At 36.5% G+C, this 20,030-nt stretch overlaps 1 protein-coding gene across 2 annotated transcripts in view; it reads right to left on the bottom strand.

Annotated features, from left to right (window-relative positions):
• Positions 1-474: 474 nt before the first annotated feature.
• SP3 (Sp3 transcription factor) overlaps positions 475-20,030 on the bottom strand; it is a 34,587-nt gene continuing 15,031 nt past the window's right edge. For both annotated transcript variants that reach the window (XM_027878483.1, XM_027878484.1), the window contains 3 exons: positions 11,112-11,304; positions 4,278-4,474; positions 475-2,245 (listed from right to left, as the gene is read on the bottom strand). In XM_027878483.1, coding sequence (XP_027734284.1) covers positions 1,929-2,245; positions 4,278-4,474; positions 11,112-11,304 — 707 coding nt within the window. In that variant the 3' untranslated portion in view covers positions 475-1,928. The remainder of the gene's footprint in view (positions 2,246-4,277; positions 4,475-11,111; positions 11,305-20,030) is intronic.

Below are 20,030 nucleotides of genomic sequence, written 5' to 3'. Positions count from 1 at the left end.
TTTGACTTCCCAACCAATTTCACCCTTTCATTTTATTAAAATAAATTCAGACTGCACAAATAAATGCTTTTCACTTTCATTAGAGGATCACATACAATCATCACTCTCTTTAATTAACTCACAGTTCTCCTTCAGTCACAGTTCCTTATCAGAACTCTCTGCATTATAGCATGTGTCAGAGGACTTAGACGCAACCTCTAGGATAGGGCCAACGTGTCCTTCATGCCCTGCTCAGCAAAAGGTCAAAATGTTACCACCACACCAACACAGCACGTAGTACATTCACGTCCATGCACATGTACATGGGGTTTTTTTTGGAGCCAGGAGGTGGTGTATTACCATCTCTATGCCTATAGGGAAAGGAAACACCTCTTCTACTTTCCACCACCTAGCACAAAATAAAACACGTCAGGCTATCAGGATGCATTATGAAATTACACCTTGTTAGTTAACAAGAAGCACAGTAAACTCATGTCAAAAGAAAAAAAAATAGTGTTTTATTAACTACCACACTGTTATAATACACTTTAAACGTACAATAAGGTAGCCTTTAAATTTGAGGTGGTTTTAAGAATAACAAATGAATAGATTTCCAAATGTTTGTAAATAGGTGAACTGCAGTAATTATTGTTGTACATTTTTTGAAAATGGTATAGCACTTACAGACTGGCTATATAACTTCATTTTGTACATTTTCTATAATTGAAAATATAAACAGTAATTAAAAAATAAAAAGAAAATTCAGCATAATAAAAAACATATATGTTTATCAGTTAAATGTACTGGATACATACAATTTTTAAGGGAAGAAGCAAAAAAGGAAAGATGGCTGATATTTAAATGCAGATTGACTAACCAAAAACTAAACAACAAACAAATAAAAACCTCATAAACCCCCTAGTTCACTATGACTATATCCATATGTTTGGGAGTACTGTCAATATGGAAGTGATTTTTCTGTTGTATTTGCATATGTTATACTTTACTGGTAATTTACAAGATGGCTTTTAAGGCCCTGGGAGACACATGTTTTTTTGGAAAAAGATTTGAAAAAAAATCACTGCTGAGACGCAATACACCTTATTTTTGGTCCTCCAATGTTCAAAAGAAGGGATATACTTCACTATAACATTTGCCTTACCACCCAAATGCCTCAACCTATACATATTTATTTTTCTTAACATTTTAAGCTTTTTAAACATTGGTTATATTGCCCACCTTGGTTATTGAAAGAATATTAACAAGACATCATTTTGGCAAATTAAATCTTAAACATGGCTTTTCAATAGGATTTAAAAGGTGACTATCCCTAGAGTTCCATGTTAAAATGTAGTTTTCAAAATCTTACAAGAGTAATGCTTAAAATATTGTACATAGTTAACCTAATTAAAATAATTAGCTTCAAAATGACAAGTTGATGAGCTAAGTAAAGCCTACACTATGTAACATTTGCTTGGAAACTTGATTTGTCAGTTATGCATAATAAAAATTCCAGTCATCAAGAAAATTACAAAATTTCTTTTATCATAATGTGATTTCTTTTCACCCATCAACTTCTTTTATCTTACAATAGATAAATACCAACATGTTCTCATTTTTTTTACACTAAACCACACAGGATTGATGCATTTGGTTAGACTACCATTTCCATCGTTAAATTCTTTTTTTTTTTTTTTTTTTAATATAACTTGGTAAAATTTCATCTCTTCTAGATTCCAAAAGTACCTACAAAACCCATGCAATTTTACCATTTTAATATACTATGGAATATCATACAAAGTAAGGCATTTCAGTGTCATGTATAACCAAGTTACTGTCAATCCAAAAATTTTTGCACATCAATAAAAAGATATCTAAGAACTTAGGAACAATATTCTTCTCACTACTGTATAAAAATAACCACAATTAATAGGTATCTTGTGTAATATTTACTCCATTGTCTCGTTTCCCGAAACTGTGACAAGCTGTAAAGGTATTTCAGTGTTGGTAAGAATATCCTGATTGCTGGTGCCAGATGTATTAACAGTTCCTATTCCTGAAACAGAACCTTGTTGAATATTTGCAAGGATAAGTGTTGTTCCTCCTGCAGTAATCAAAGTATCGTCAGGTGTTGCTTCTACTGATGCCAGCACTGTACTGCTGGAGTGAATACCTTTTTTATTCTGATGTGTTTTAATGTGTTTGGCAAGGTGGTCACTTCTCATGAAGCGTTTTGAACATTCTGGACAGACAAATTTCTTCTCACCTGTCACAGAAGATAAGAAAAAAAAAAACATTCAGGAACATTAAAAATATCACACATACACAAAAAACTGGAACAACTTACTGCCTTTAAGAGTCAGAATTCTATACTGAAGAAAGTGATCCAACATGTGTGTTAAATTTCTACACACCCATACAAATCCTTTATAGGAACTCATTTATTTTTTTGTGTCTCACCAGGTATGGGGAGATCCTTCAGGCATGTAAAGAATATTGCCATCTCATATCCTCAGGCTACTAAGTTTCATTGCAACTATTACCAATAAATAACTTTTAGAAGGAGAACAAAACCTACAAAATGATGGACATGGAAGACTATCACCTCCAGCAATATCTCACTTAGGACTTACAAAGAAGATCACAGAGTAATTCAGGTTTGAAGGGACCTCTAAATGTCTTTATTCTGATCTCTTTCTAAGCAGAGTCACCTACAAGGCAGATCTGGTTGCTGAGGAATTTATCCAGTTTTGTTGAAAACCTTTAAGGATGGAGAGTACAGAAACTCTATGGGCATCCTCCTGCAGTGCCTGGCTATTCCTATTAGGAAAAGGTTTTGTTTATAGTTGGTCTGAATCTTTCTAGTTTCAACATATATCTGTTGTCTCTCATCCTCCAATCAATGCACCAGCAGGGAAAGTTTGCTTTGTCTTAATGGTAGCCTTTGCAGATACTAGAAGCTTGCTACTAAGCTCCCCCCTGCCATTACTGTTCTTTTTGTGCATCTAATAAGCCAAGTTCCCACAGCCTCCTCCTCATAAGGCAAATGCTTCTGCTTCCTGATCATCTTGGTCACCCATTAGTGAATTCAGTCATGTCATCAATGTCTTTCTTATACTGGGTGCTGAACACTAGATGCCATATTCTAGATGCAGTCCAACCAGTGATGAGAAGGGGATAATCACTTCCCTGTCTTTGCCTCTGTTAATACAGCCCTGGCCATCTTTGCTCCTGGCTCTTGCTCACATTCCAGTTGTCTATCAAGACTTCCAGGTACTTTTCAGTAGAATTGTTTCCCAACTCTTCATGCTTACCCTGTGTTGCTGTAAAGGCTGATTTCATCCCAGGTGCAGTACTTTCCAATTATCCTCACTGAATTTCCTCAGGTTCCCATCAGCCCATTCCTTCAGCCTCAATCCCTCTGAATAGCAGCCTTGCAGTAAATGCATTGACTGGTTGCCCCAGTTTGGGCTCATCCACAGAGCTAAGAGTGAACTCTGATGACTCCTCAGGTCAGTGATAAAGATGTTAAAACAGGTCAGAGGATGGATCCCTGCAGTTCTCTACTTTTTACTGGTATGCAGGTACACCAGGAGCCATTAACCATATCCTCTGACCTGGACCATTCAACTTGTTTTTTTTTTAAAGCCATACCTGTTTGTCCATCCAGACAAACTGTAACATCCCAGATTGGGTTCAAGCATCCAAGATGTCTGTGGACTTAACAGTGTGCTTTTATTAGACATTGCATAGACATTTTTCTAGGCAATGCAAATGCTGATAAGCACATAAATAATTATCTATGGTCATGTTTTTTTTTTCAAATACTATAATCTTAAAAGGTAAGCATCCTGTAGAATGCAAATATGGGTTCTACCATCACATGCTCTTCCTTGATTTTGTGAATGATATCTTATCTCCTGGCCATCTAGTCCTCGATTTTTATTTTTCTTTTTTAAAATGATGGAAAATTATTGAAGTTTTGAGCTGGAACAAAAGTTCTTATCTGGTTCAAACAATGACATGCACTGCTGAACCTGAATCAAAGTATTCTGATTAAGCTATATTAAGCATTAGCTTAAATGTCAGTTCCGAATCAAGAGGTAGCTGCTTTCTCCTCAGACCTACCAAAGATTCCAAAGTGTATTAACAGCAATAACTACTAGCTGATTTTAGAAAAGTCACACTGCATTAAAATCAATCCAATTCAAAGATATGTTCTCCTCTTTAAAGTTATTTATCAAAGCCCTCTTGATAACACTCCTGTAGTTTAATACCCCAGAATCAAAGACTGAAACCTGTGTGCGTTCTTCGGTGTCGCTGAAGCTCATCACTGCGAGTGAACCTCTTGCCGCAGAACATCCAGTTACAAACAAATGGACGCTCTCCAGAATGCCAGCGGAGATGAGCTCTCAAATGTGAAGTTTTCCCATATACTTTGCCACACCCTGGTATGTGACAAATGTGTTGCTTCTTTTTTCCCAAGTTGGAGCCTCTGCGTTGAAAAAAACAATAAAAAAGTTATTCATTCTAATACCTTCCTCCTAAATACCGGCTATACACACAGTGCTACACATACCACAACAGATCTGCAAACCAATATGAGCAGCTTTCAGTTTTTGTTTCAAATACAATCCAAGTCCAGTACACTCCAGAAGAAGCTGAAAATAAATCCTATGACGCTATCCCAACTCTGCAGTGAACTATAAATTCACTTTCAACTGTGTGTAAAATTTACGTGACAGAAGTGTAATCTTTAGGAAGCATACATGTGTATGAAGTTGGAAATACAGTCATTACAGCAGTTCCTACCGCTGTGATGCTGAAGTGCCTATATTTTAAATTTCTCCCGGTTTCAATTTTTACCATACCAAAGATAGTTTAGGCAAGGAAAAACACAAATTACTGCAACTGCCAAAATGGACACTGGAGATTTTGGCAACTGGGAAGAGAACAGATGGGACTTCTGGCATCTTGGGGAAATCTGAGAAGCTGTCTGAGGTTTGAAGACAAGCATAATCATGGGAGTATTTTCACTAAAAGGTGTGGAAGCTGATCTTGCTGACATTTAAATTAATTCTTTCATATTTCAGAAAAAGAACATAAAAATCCATCACAATGAACACAGAATTCACAAATACTGTAACTCAGCCGAGTCAGCTTGATGATTATTTTAAGATGCTGCCTCACTGAAATGGTAGATGATTGATTCAGGGGAAGCACCTGACACAAAAGTCTAATTTTTTTTTAATAAAATCCCCAGAGAGATAAGAGCCTCTGAAGACCTAGAGAAAGAGATCAGTCTGGCCAGTGCAGGGCATCATGATTGATTTTAGTCAATTTAAGTGTTTGCTACAGCTGAAAGGGGCACTTGAGGGAACAGGCCTGGCTGACAACGCAGCTATATGAATGGTAAGTGCTGGTACAAGGGAGGAGATTAGAAAATGCAGCCAAGCATCAGGCCACCTTATTCATCAGCAACGTTAGCTTAGAACGTCTTAAGTGGATTCTGAAATCACAGTCTTGGGTGCTCCATCCTCCATGACTGATTATACAATTTTCAGTTGCCTCCCCAGGTCAATTTTTTTTCCTTAAATCGTGTGCTAAGCTTCTGTTTAACTGTCCAGTGGCTGAAGGATGTGACAAGTAACTGTTAAACCTCGATTCTCATCCCTGCATTCAGAACAATTACGGTTTATGTCTAATGAGGGTTCAGGGTAAAGAGCATACACACTTCAAGGACCTAGTAATTGCAGCAAGCATTTCTGAACACGAACAGAAATTAACTTACAGCATTTAAAGGGAATTCCAACCTAAGCACATATCTACCTAAAACATTCCAGACAGCCCAGAAAAGTAAGGAGATAAGATCTCATCAAGTCCTAGAAAATGTTTTCAAGAATTCTCAATATAGAGCAATCTTAATAGTACTTCATTAGTCACTTTGTCTCAGAAGAAAAAAAGTATCACTTTAACCTACTAATTATTTGGCATGACAACATAAATTTTGACTTCAGAACAAATTCAATGGCAGTAAAAGCAGAGGCCAGAAGGCTTTTGACCCTGCTGTTGTCGCAGGAGAATCATGTTAACCTATAGACACAGTGACGGAAGAGATTCTGCTTATCTATCTAATTTTGTTGGGTTTATTGCTACCATTCAATCCTCAGCCTCAAAGAAAGTTCATCTGCCTATTTTATTCAGCTTATTTATAAATTTCATGCAAAAAATTCTCTGACATCTGACCTGACATCATAAGCTCTTCCGTCATTAGCAGTTTGGCAATAGTATTTTCACCTAGATTTTCCTATTTCAAATGTCCTGAAAGATCACCAATTCTTTTGGGTGGGACAAATATTGCCTTTTTTTACATCTCCTACCTCAGCTGAAACATCCATTTTTGGCAACCTTTGCTAAATCTAAACTGTCAGGTTTACACTCTTCCATGGCCTTCCCGCAAACCAAGATTAAAAACCAAAATTAACTGTAACATCAGGCATTATATGCCACCTACACAAAAGCTCAATACTCACAAGTATTGAACATTCAGTCAGTCTCAAAGGCATTTAGCAAAATGTCTTTAGATAGTTCCTCTTCTTTTCTAGTTTCTCATCCTCTACAGATGGCTAGGCTACCACACAAAACTCACTGCACCTGTAACAGTTCCAGTGGCATTCATCTATCGGCCCAACACACCCAGCTTCCCAGACTCCAAGGACGAAATTTTCTGCTTTCCTCCATTTGCCTCACTGTAACCAGTTCCACCGTTCTCAGGATCTACATTCACCTTTATCTAACAACTCAGTTCTAGACAGCTCTTTAAGTCCTCTTGTTCGGTGGTTAAATGCATTTGGCAATTGCAGTGCAAGGCAAAGGAACAGCAAGGGCTCCTCTCCATTATGCAGTCTTGGAAACAAAGAATTCTCCACAAGATTCCACTATTCTGTGTCTTTAATTGCCTATCCAACTCCATGTAACCCTAAGAAGTGCTCAGCCTGTACGTAGTAAAACAAAATATATTTCTGCATTTGAGAATGTATTCCTGTATATAGAATATTTCATTCTCACACCATCTCCAAATATACCATAGTCTTCCTTTCCACAGTCATCAGTACTAAGATTTCATAACTTGGCATGATACAGAATCTAAACTAAATGAAATCACATCAAAATTCCCTTAGAATAATTTTAAGATTCCTAAGTCAATAATTTGAAGTTGTTTCATTGCACCTTTAGTCTAGACTGAAGGAAACCAAGGTTCAACTCATGATCAGCTCACTGTGCATAGGTGGTGTAGAATACGTAGTTCTAAACACCTCACCTAATTGGTGACAGAATTCCTTAGCAGATTCCCAAGTTCAAAATGACGGATCCAAAGTTAGGGATCCACAGAATGAAATCCACATGACTACTGTGAATTAGTAACTAAGTGTATTTATTCTATACAGCTCCATATAGGCATCTGCATGTTTGCTTCATGTGTGCTCTAAACTCACAGGATACGAGCCAAATTCCATCTGGACACTTCGCAGCTGTGACAGTCTGGCACTATGCCCTAACACATCATGCTAAGAGGCCTTTCTTGCTGCACTGGCCAATAACCATCATCACTGAGTAAAAGGATGTGACTCAGGCCTACTCCTCGACCAGAGTCTTAAAATCAATTAATATTTAAGTATTTTCATAGCACATTTTAGCTTTACAGATATTGGAAACAAAGTTGCTCAGTAACCAGACAAACTGCAACCATTTCAGCAGGAAACACCTTCATTCACTGAGAAACTAGACTTCATGTTCAGCAGTATTTCCAGGAAGAACATCAAGTATTTCAAAGGCAAAACATACACTTTTTAGTTATTTTAAGAATGTGTATTTGAGTTACATACCTGAAATCATACTCAGAAGCATTGTTCCTCTACAGATCCAGACAGAAGTAGTTATATCTGAATGTAATTCCAGATGTAAATTGAGAGGAGGGTGAAATCTCTAGATGTAACTGAAAAGAGGCTGCACTTGCTACCCAAGTTCAGACACCCTACCTGGAAGCCTAATACAGCCTGTTTGAAATCAGAGTCATCCTTTATGTCTCTCTCTCTCCCCACTTACTACATAAGCTTGTTATATAATGGTGATTTACAAATCTAATACATCATCCTCCTCCTTTCCTACCTTTCCTCCTGCCAAGTAAGGTAAAGATAATTGTGGCTTCCCATTTCAAAGAACTGGTACAAATCTGAAGACTGCAATGTAGTCCCAATTCGTCTACCATGAGTCAAAAAAAATCCCAAGAAGCCAACAACAAAACCCAGAAAGAATCTCTCAACTCCCCTTTTGCATTCAGAAAATACAAAATGCAAGAAATACAAAAACTAAGGCTACACAATAGATGAAATTAGGATGAAGTCTGCACATGAAGCCATGTACAAACCTTTTCCTACTCCTTTGGTGCATAGGAGCAATAATATTAATTGAGTTAAATACTATTTTTTCATACCAATTTAATGCGCTTTTCTTGTCTTACTAGTAACATACTATTCAAGTGCTATGTTAAATACAGACTTATTCATTTCTCCAGGGTTTTTTTTCCTCACCATGGGTACTGACAATACTCACTCACAGTGTCTAAGCAATTCACAAACATTAGTGGATTTATCATCTTGTAACACACCTGTGTAGTGAACTTGAACTAGTACAATCACTTTGTACATCCAGATAAGAGGCAGAAAGAGATTAAGGCCAAAACTGTCAAACACCCACCAGCTTGAGGTGTCAAGTTCAATACAGCAGAAGCATATTTTCTTATAGTACTGTAGATGTTCACAATTCAGCTCAATGGACTTCTTTACAGGAATGAATTCAGTACTTCTGCAGTGGACAAGGTGGGGCGGATAGACAAAAAGCTCCAAAACTTCAGAGCCCTGTTGTTGCAGTCCTGTATCTCATTCCCTAAACGCCTCCCAATTTCTGCAATAAGTGAAGCAGGTGACAATCACTACACAGCCCTGATTCACTTACTCCCTGTGCATCATCCATCCCATTCACTGAATGGCACTGGGCTAATATGAAAAAAATAGTATGCACTCATGTAATTAGAAATTAAGTGATAATGTATATGCACAAGGGATTAAAGCTGCCCAGGATATCTTAACGTCACCATTTGCTCAATTTTCAATTTGTATCTTTAACATAATTTTAAGAATTGTGAATGCTATTGGAATTCATTTACAAAAGCAAATGTCCTATAATCCAAAACTCTGCAAGTCATTAGCAGAGTTGAAAGACAAAACTCAGAATCACAGCACTAGAGATAAACAAGTAACTGTAGCAGCTACAGAACATGATCAGCTCTCAAAAATTCCTCCAAGTGGGCTTACTTCTTTTTCCTAGACTCTAAAGGAATTCTAAAGTTGCTCTAGCAACTGTAAGCACGTTCACTCTTTTTCTGTTTCCCTACCACTGTCTCCTTCATTCCATTCCAGTTCTAATTCCTCTCACATCCTGTCTCCTTGTCCTACTTTTCCTAGTTGTTTTGTATACTTGATGTGTCCAGGTCCTCCTTTACAGTGGATTTCAGATTCTCACCTAACTAAACTCTGTCCTAGTTGCTATCTCTCATCCGAGCTTTGCACATCTGAGTTTCAATCAGACTACACCCTTCTCCAGACTTCATCAAAACCATCTCTCAAAAACATTCCCTCTTGGGCTTCAACTATTTTGTGTTAGAGCAACTCCACTCAGGAGGAAGAGGATTTTGCGGTACAAAATTTCAAAATTAAAGCCACTGTAGTTTGGAATAGATCATGTGAAAGATGAAACGTGAAATCTCTCTTTCCTAAGAGTACAGGCAGTGCAGTTCACATTTTCAGAGTTTTTTCCCTAACTAAAACAAATCTCAACCCAGGGTGTGCTTTTGGCAGATCTTCAAGGCAGAGCCAAAGTTCACCAAGGACTTAGAAATGTCTGTGCCATGTTGCAGTGAAGTAACCACAGAAATTTAACAAAAGGACGCTGATGTACAAAGACGCTGTATAACGCGCAAATATTTTCACTAGCTTTGTTTGTGATGTACATGTATGAAAGTGTTTCTGTCTTAAACACTTAATACTCACTTGGCATGGCTGCCTAAGATATTACCTTTCTGTGCTTGCAAGGAAGGTATGTAGGATATACAGCAAGAATTCACAAGAGACTTGACAATAGACATAATTCAGTCAGTACTATTTAAACTCGTAGTGCCACTGGACACGTTCCTTAAAGAGATTTTAGTAATTTGCACTATAGTTCCCAAATACATAAAGACTTCTATTTTAGAGAAGAAACTATTAACAAAACGTAAAAATTTTAGTGTACTGGAAAGAAGTCCCTGCACAATTCTGTCAAGAACAAACACACCCAAATATTTTCACTTGCAAAAGGCAGCTTACTACCCCACTTCCCCTCTTATATCCATAATTGAGATGTTTAAAATGAAGTGTTTTGGAGTAGAATAAAATCTTTATAATAACAAAAACCTGAATAATACTTCAATGGGATGCACAATAAAACATGGCTTCCAATGCAACCCTGAAGTTTTATGAGTTGGAACTTAGTACCTCTTTGTTAGTTGAATCTCCATTAACTTTGATTGAAAGCAAGTGGACAATTCAAAATTTCGTAGAGTTATTATACAAACCTTGTTTTTCCTAGGCAATCAGTGACTAAGAAAACTAGGATAACTGTATTTTTGTAACACTCTAAAGCAATCAAACTGTGGGAAAAAATGCTCAATCGTTGAGGAAATGCAGGAACACAGGATTTAATCAAGTCCTTGACATATGATAGGAAGCCAATCCCAGATGTGCATATTCCAAAATATTTCATTTTCATATTATTTAGGGCAATGTTCTACCTCCCTCAGTTTTACTAGCTCCAGATTTTTCAACTAATCTCAATGGAGTCTCAGAAAGGATGGAATAATCTGCCTGTCCACCTGCAAACCCAGAAATAAAAGTGGTAGTCCTTTATTGCATAGGCTCTTTTGCATAAGCCTTTAGCTTCCTCTCATTGCAAACAACTGCTTTTAAAAAGGCTCCTTTTTTTCCTCACCCTTTGTTCGTTTTTCATCATTATATGCATTATAGGACATTACATACCTTCCACCACCTTCTTTGCAGTTGGGACATGTGCATGCTACTCGTCGCAGTCTTTTTCCCTCTTGGTGTGGTTGGTCCCCTTCCTCATCTACAACCTGTACTCTCAAATGTGTTAGATCATTGGTATTCAGTGTAGAATCACCACTGAGCTGCCACTCTTCTGGATCAGGATCCTCTTCTTTAATCCTAATATCTGAGGAAAAGAACAAACACAGATCCATAAGTGGCCCATTAGAGAGAAGGAAACCATAATGATCAAATCTTTTTTACTCTTGAGAGCACTATGTCAGTCAGAAGTCAATGTCCTTTAGTGCATACCGACATTGCTTCTGTGCCCTTGTAACCTGTAATGTATTTTAAAAGTTTATCTTACTGTACATTTCAAAGTTAAAGGTAAGCTATAACGAAGTTTTAAAGTTTAAGTCTGAACTGTTCCTGGTGAGGAACGCTGCCATCAGGAGAATATTGCTTGTTTGAAACTTGGGAAAAATTGAGGAACAACAGGTTGAAAAAAATGTAAACACATGTTTCAAATGATCCAGAGTAGCCATTTCTCTGTCCACAGAATTTCTCAACTAGTGTCACATGCAGTAGAAACAGCCTTTCCAAACGGTCTTCAGAAGTTTTCAGTATACACAGTGATATATAAAATAAAATAAGAAATCAATCTAAAAAAAGGCTTTGGCCTGAGAAAGACCGAGATACTCAAGGAAAACAAATTCATGTCTTTGTTCCGTTTTCCCCTTATCACCCGAAATTTACGTCTTTTCTACAATATACAGAGAAGAAAACATTTAGGGAAGAATATTATTCAGCATTAGGCAGAGGTAAGCAACTCACAAACCACGCCAATGTTTTGATGTGCCAGTAGTCAAAATAGGTCTTAGCATTTTCATGGATGCAATAAAGCTCCTAATTATTCCTCACAGGATGGACATTTGCAAGTATGTGTACCCTCTCCCTACAGAGCATTCATTCAATCTAATCCAAGAACTAATTACAGCACCACAACAACTATTTTAACAAATTTACATTTTAATAGGAACACTTTTCCTCTCAAACACTATTTCGTATTCCCAATGAGCTTAAAGTCTGGGTTCCAAAAAAAAAGACAGTTTATATATATATATCATTTTAGAAAGCTGTACCCCAGCCCCTTGCTCGGTTCAGCAGAGTAACTTACTTTGCATTTTTTCTACGAAAATGATTAGCCATTAGGACAAACTAGTAAGCAAACCACTAGAATTTTTGTAGGTTGCTTTTTCTTTTTCATTTTGTTGAAGTTTCAAATTAAAGGCTGGGTATCTTTCCGGACATGTTCAAAAGACTGCTTTCCCTAGGGAAAAAAACCAATTATCATGTAGATTTTTATCCTTAAGCACTGAAACTTTAACTGAGCATTGTGGCCACTCCTAAGTTCTTTCTGGGAGTCAATGCATCAGCCCTCATCTGTGCAACGAAGGTCACACTGCACAGATTGCATGATAAAATATAAGAAAAAATTAGCTGGGTCATACAATAAGGAGCCTCCTGTCCCAGTAGAGATTAAGAAAGAAATCAATGATAAAATACATAAGGAGTAATAGTTACATGGTCTACCTTCAAAATCATCTCCAGCATTTATCTGTTTAGAGACAAAGGATATAGCAACATAAAAATATGCTTGATGCTAATAAAGTCTCAGCCCAGTTGCTCCCAAAACCAGTTTGCCTGTCTTTTGCACAAGTATAACATTTGCAGGACTGTGCTGTACGCACTGATGTAATTACAGTTACAGGAACTCTCTAGGAAACCACTGCACTGGGAAGAGAATTTCACATCAGAAACAGGGAAGTCTAGAATGTTTATCTGCAATATTTACCTAGAATATTTGGCTGCAAAAGTCAATGCTAGAAACTAAGTTTGCATGAATATGACATGCTCTGAGCTGTGGGAATCCAGGAACTAGCACACACTTTTGCTGGCTCTTTTACACATGTGGCACTGCTGTGGTAAGCTTGCTCAAAGTCACCTGCACGCTATGCTTCACTGTTACAATAACAAGTTCACAATTTCAGACAGTATCATAACAAATCTTTCACCTGAAGACCTAGAAAACTTACGGTGACTTCTGGTCTTCTGCATGAACCACCAAACTTACTTTCCTACCAAATTAAGTAATTTTCTGAGACTCACCTATGAAATCATTTTATTATCTATAACAATTTGTATATATAGAATTAATTTTACATAAGCAAACACTGAAACACTATCCATCAAAAAGTTTATAGAACTATCTTTCAAATTGGATACTATCAAGTACACTAATACATTCACTTAGAGCAAATTTAGAAAAAAGCAAAAGCCTGATTCACTCTTACGCAGAAGGGCACATAATAGGAATTTAAATACAGCAAAGGGGCAAGGCTGCCAGCACAGCCCAATGCAAATCTCCAAGCAGTTATTTCAGACTGGGTACATTACATACCATTCTCAAAATTCTTTTACCAATCAAAGGTTACACAAAGCATACATCATATAAATTGTTTTTATTTAAAATAAGAATTAAAGTACTGTTAATAAAATAACACACTGTATTAAGTAGTAATTTCAGCATGATCTCTCTAACATTAGACACTGGCATAGAGTGTGGTTGCAAAGTCAGTATCTGAGTCCACTCAACACTGCATATATATACTTCAAAAGAGGTATGTCCTAGCAAAGATGAATGGATCAAACTAAGGTATGGATCTGTGCTCCCAAGACCCAGCTCCACTACTGAAGTCAAACATTCCATATAACATATGATTTCTCCTATTATACTGACCTCCCAAAGTCATGCTCCAGTAACAGAGATACACCTAAAAATAGAAGCATGCTCAGAAAGTCTATTACTGCATGCCAGTATCCATGACTTTATACCTACTTCTATACAGTATTTGTTTCACTTCACAAACTTTCATCCCAAGTTCCTTTCCATTTTTCATCAGTATCTCTCTATTCCCAGTCCCTCCCAATCACCACCATTATTGTAGCAGCACAAAGACTCATAATAGTTTTATAACGGTAGAGGCATAATTAAGACATTTATTTAGACCAAAAAAAGAGGGACAGACAAAGCGCTCCCAACAGTTGAGGATACTGGGGAAGATAACAATTTACATAGGCATACAATAGTTAATAGTATTATTTTAAAAAATGCAAAACTGAAATGAAGGCAAAGTAATACTGTGTTTGTAATTTTGTGCTGTGTTTCCTGGTTATCTTGGTAAGACAGAAAGTCTAGCTGTTGCTTTAGTTAATCCTCAGGAGGACTATCTTCTACTCCAGGCACACAGAGAAGTACAACGTAAACTGCCAATTTACAGACAGGACTTCTTAATACTTAACTAGGTAGATTATACTTTAAATAAAAAACAATTAAAAGAAGTACAAAGTGTTTATCTAGCCTCTCCAGGTTACAGTATAGAAGAGAGTGCATTGTATCAAAATTCATAGTGAATGTGCCTGAATTGCCTTAAATGAGGTACTTGGAACCAATGCGTCTGTTGCCCTCCAAGTAGGTTTTCCATTATTGCAATAGATAAAGTAAAATTCTATGACTATTTTTTGGAGGGAGGAGGGCATGCCACTCATGAAGGTGTTGAAATGGCAAACCATGGAAAAGAGTAAAAGATTAAATCTTCTCCATTGGAATCTGAGATTATGCAAATTCACATAGATATCAAAGACTGCATTTCTCTCTTGGTGTTCTTCTAGATGTGTTCTGTTCTAATTCAGCCTCAACTGACACGTTTTACACAAAATCTGCAAAAAAAGGGAACTAAAAGTATTTACATAATCCCTAAAGTCATGATAAGCTGATGCAAACACCAGTAAATTTGAGGCAACTTTTTGTCTCCTAACAATTAGACATAGACTAAATGAAGGTTACATTTTCTTTACTATTTTATTTCCAAGCCTTCAAATTTCTATATGTCATTACTTCTTAATTAAGTTCAAGACTTAGTATTAGATAAGTGTGAAGGTGAAATTTAGACAAAGATACTGTTTTAAACTGCCAACAGATTCTGAAACCCACATATTCTGTTCAAATTCTTCTTCCTATTTAGCCTGCTGGATTTGGTTTAGGTTTTGCTTTTCTCTAAGAGATGGAAATTGGAATGCTGGTGTACAATTTTGTTCCAAAGGTAGCCTTTTTATTCAGTTAAGCTTTACAAGTTCCTGACTGGAAAAGAAGAAATATGGTCTTTCAACTGAAAACAGATTTGCAGCAGCACTGCACATACCTTCACACCAATTTCCTCACAGCATCACAAACTCACTCTCTGCCATTTCAACATCTTGGAATCAGACATGTCTATTAATTTATTTTTCCAAATAGAGGCTTCTCGTCCTATCTCTCCCAAGAAAACAAATGTGAATTCCCATTTCCTTTCTGTCTTCTCTTGTTAATTTTGTTTTGTTTTCTCTACAGTGCAACCCACATTCCCTCAGTACCTTGACTCATCTTGCCTTAATCTCTAGATGTGAAGAAGCTTTAATAAAGATGGTCAAATTTCTTAGACACTATCCTTGTTCATTCCCATCTAAACTAACCTTTCTAAATTAAACTATCTAAATTAAACTTTCTCTACTAGTTGACCAGCTGTGCAAGTCTTTCAGATGGGATAATGATTTTTACTGATTTGCCCCCCAAAATTTAAGTGTGAATTTACGCATTTTTATTACACAATAAATTACAAGGCAACATAAGATACACTACAGATGGTCATCTTGAAATACTGGTGAACCTCAACTCAGAAGACAAGACTGTCATCTAGATGCAATAGTTCTAAATCAGATTTCAGTTTTCTGAGGAAAAACAACTGTTGTGTACAAGTCTAGGAGCAGGACTTCACAGTGCTGAATATTCAAGCAGTACCAGCAAAATGATTAAATATAGAGCTAGAGATTTTTTTTCCTTGCAAGAAATGCCACAAAGTGATCCTACACATTACTGTAAGCCAATTATTTAAGAATTTGAATCACGAAAGTGCTTTAGCCTGTGCATCAAAGAACAGTTACTTCCCCTACAGTAATTATACTCCCTTGAGATGTGCTGTCCACAGATCCTCAAGATTTTGGATTCTTATAGACAGTAATGCCTGCTGTAGCATGCCCTTACTTTTTCTGGTTTTCTCACAGTTGAAAATATAACAGGGATAACTAAAAAGGGGGAAGAAGTCAATCATGCTTGACATAGAAGCCATGAACTCCATAAATATGTAAGGAAAGCAAGAGGACAGAGCAGCAGGATCAATTATTTGAACACAGAAGAATATCACACTGCTACTACGGCCAGACAACAGAATTGTCAGCAGTAATTCAGGAAGACAGAGCTGTTCAGCAAGTGCTTCTGTTCTGTATTTAGGTGAAAGTCAAACAATGGTTCTATCACTAGATGAGAATGAAAAGCTTCCCACTGACATTAAGTCAGGAAGATGTTAAAAACAGCTACTGAAGTAAACACTTAATAAATCAACAGATTAGGATAATTTTCATTCAACACTTATAAGAGAAAGCTGAAGAGCTCTCTGTGGTTTTAATGCTGTAAGCCTTTGACCATGTGAATGCTCCAGTGGGTTAGGAAAAAGCTAGTACTGTGATAATACTGAAAGAGAGTAAACAAAGACTCAAAGAAGGAAGGAAAGAATTAATGCCACTCAAAATGGGATTATGTGAACAATTACACTAAAAAGTAAATTTTTTTTTAATCAATGATGACACCGTTGTTGATATAATATACTTGAGAGTTCTGCACAGCAAGTGACTTATTAGGATACAGGAAAACATTTTGATTAAACAAACTACAAAACACACGTGGAATACATGAATTAAAGACTGGCATAAAGTTTAGATGTAGACTGAGAACTATCATTGCTATATGATAAATTACAAGGACATGTCACTGACAACATTTGTTTTTATCTCCTTTTGTCCTTACAAATTACTACCTTTTGACAAAAAACTGTGCCTTCTCGAAGCAGTAAAAGACAACCCACGTACAACCCAGCCTTATCTTCAAGAGGGCAATCACAACTAGGATCCTGGTGAGCATTCCTGGCATTATGGAAAGACTGCCACTGCCCTTGGAAAAAACTTCAGATACTTTTTAAGAGCCAGATGCACTGACAATCTTTTTTTCTGATCTGAACCAAAGTATGTGACCATTCCAGGAAGTTCCAAAGGCAAGAAAACTGCATAGAACCTGAAACAATGGACCTAAAGTGCTGAGACTGCAAAACGACAGAAGATGAGTTTCCAGCCCTTTTTAAGTTGAAGCAGTATTGGAAATAAAATCCCTTCCCTCTTTCACTCTATAGATACTTGCTGTACACCCCCACAGGTGTATGAGAGTTTTCTTTTTGCTTCAGGAGTACTTGAAAAAGGGTATTTGAAAAAGAAATAATCACTTAATATATTCTTTTGTAAGGATATTTGAGACTAAGATAACTCAGGTTAACGTCCTTAACCTTGAGAATCTAAGTTGCCCCCCCAGACACTCATCATTCATGACAGATATTTACTTAGGAGTAACATATATGCAACAAAGTTTCACCTCACCACCAAGGGCTATAAGAAAATTAATGAAGACAGAGCTGTTTTGGAACATAAAGCAGAAAAGCACACGGAGCACAGAACAAGAAGGATGTAACAATTCAATCTGTTCCAGAATTTGAAAAAAAAAATGTAATTCTACTTCACAGCAATAGATATTGCATTGAAAAATTAACCAGACTAACCATATTTCTGCTAACTTTTTTATACTTGAAGTGAGATAATTTACTATGTGCTGTTATAAGCAAGATTGTGAAACACATACAGCATGATCATCTAATTCTTCCACAATTTATTAATTTCCTTGGAAAATGATGATAAAATAAGGAACATAATTTAAGCATGTTGTAAGCAAACTATTTACACAAGATTGGTACATAAATAGCTCTAATTCCTGCCCTAACTTAAATTCATCAGTTTCCAATTTTAATTTTCATATAAAAAATAAAATAGTGGGGGAATTGTTTTTAACTGTTTTGATTCTACAACATGCAAACAAAGTGCCTCAAATGAAAACTGGATAGCCCTAAACAGATGTTGTGAGATGAAAATATTTACTCAACATCATTGTTTCAGTTTACTTCATGCATTTCACAAGAGTTTTTAAAATCAGATTCAGTTTCATAATAACATGTCCTTGTCTCAAAAGCTTAGTATCAAGAATGCCTTAGAAGAAAAATCTACATAACTGAAATTAACAAAGTTAAAAACTGGAACTTAAAAAGGAAGAGAAAAAACTAAGTTGTGTAATACTGAAAACCAGTCAAACTTTTTAAAAAGTTCTAAATGCCAGAAGAAAGTACAGAACACTACATAAAGAACAGTTCTCTCATCAGAAGCATTAAAACATTAAAAATGGAGCATTCACAGTTTTACTTGCAGGGATGGTTGCTTCAATTTTGCTTGTTTGGGAGTTTAGACTGTTTTATGACACAGATTTTAGACCAATGCCTCACAAGATACCAGCAGAGGAAAGATAAATTGTCACCTGGGCAACTATTTACCTTGAAAATTGTCAGGCAATTTTTTGGCCAAATTTAGAGTAGCTAAACTACTCCAGCATAAGACATCTGGCAGGAATGGAATGAAGCTGCCACCACAGCCAACCACTCCCACTCACTATCAACTGGTGTAAGCTGACCAACAGCCCTGACTGCAAGTTCAATGGTAGTGGGCAGAGGAGTCCGACAAGGAGCTGCGGACACTCCTGTAGAGGAGGAACTGGGAAGAAAGATGTAGAAATGAAGACACCAGTTTTGCAGTGACACTTTGAGTCAACTCTTGAAAGGAGTCCCTTTGACTTGATTCCAGTTGTAGACCAATCTGGAAAACTGTTTGTAGAGGGTTTTTCCTATTTAAATAAATGAATCTTCCAGGTGAGCATGTGATAAGTAGCAAAGTTCATTCTTGAACAAAAGCTACTTTCTTTCAGATAATTTCTAATTTCTTCAGATGATACTGGAATAGTCAAAAGAAGTATATATAAAAAAATGTATCCAGCGTCCTACAAAACATTAAGTAACCTATATAAGAGTTGGTAAAACTGCCTTTTTTATTCCAGGAAATAACCAATCCAAAACTGTTATTCAGTACATTAATAAATTAGCTAAGATGCTATTATGATTAAATTTTATTTGACACGGTAAGTTTCCTCTGTCTGGACAATGGCAGGGGAAGAAAGGGGGGGGGGGAATCCAGTAACTTACACGTTCCTCCAAATCGACAAAACTTCCAGGATCAGAAACATAAAAACCAAGTTAGCACACTTCAGCACCAAATATTTCTCAAAAAGAAACACTACTTTATATTAAACATTTGAAGATAAAATCAATACAAACATGTTAATTAACAAAAAAAAAAACCCATCCTTGAACAAGTAAGTCACTAAAGAGTAATGTGAACCGTGCATGTAATGGCTCTTTTTGTTACACACGACACAGTATTTTATTACAAACTGCCAACAAAAGGAGTAGACTACTAGAGAGCTTTCTCAGGTTTAATTTCCTCTCAAGTCCAAAAGACTGAAGCCTAAACACGTGACAAAGGTATCTTTTTGCCAGTGTTTAACATGTAGATACTACTTGATACAGCTTTTGTTTGAAAAGCAATGTCGAAGAGGGTTTCAGCTATGACTAACCAATACCCTTCCCTTTGCCACCACAAGACAACAATAAGCACAATGGGGAATATAAGATCTAATAAACATTCTAAGATTAAAAAAAGTCTCAGCCAAGAATTTTCAGGAGAAATTCAGTGCAATGGTAGTCTCTGCATATGTATGCCTAGTAAAGTGGAGTAAAGTGGACATTTTGGTAGAAAAATAATTACTGGATATTTTTC

This window comes from Empidonax traillii, unplaced genomic scaffold (genome assembly GCF_003031625.1).
Source record: "Empidonax traillii isolate 1590-97213 ecotype Southwest subspecies unplaced genomic scaffold, ASM303162v1 scaffold42:size1813164, whole genome shotgun sequence".
NCBI classification, from domain to species: domain Eukaryota; kingdom Metazoa; phylum Chordata; class Aves; order Passeriformes; family Tyrannidae; genus Empidonax; species Empidonax traillii.
This window is presented reverse-complemented; position numbering and strand designations above follow the sequence as displayed.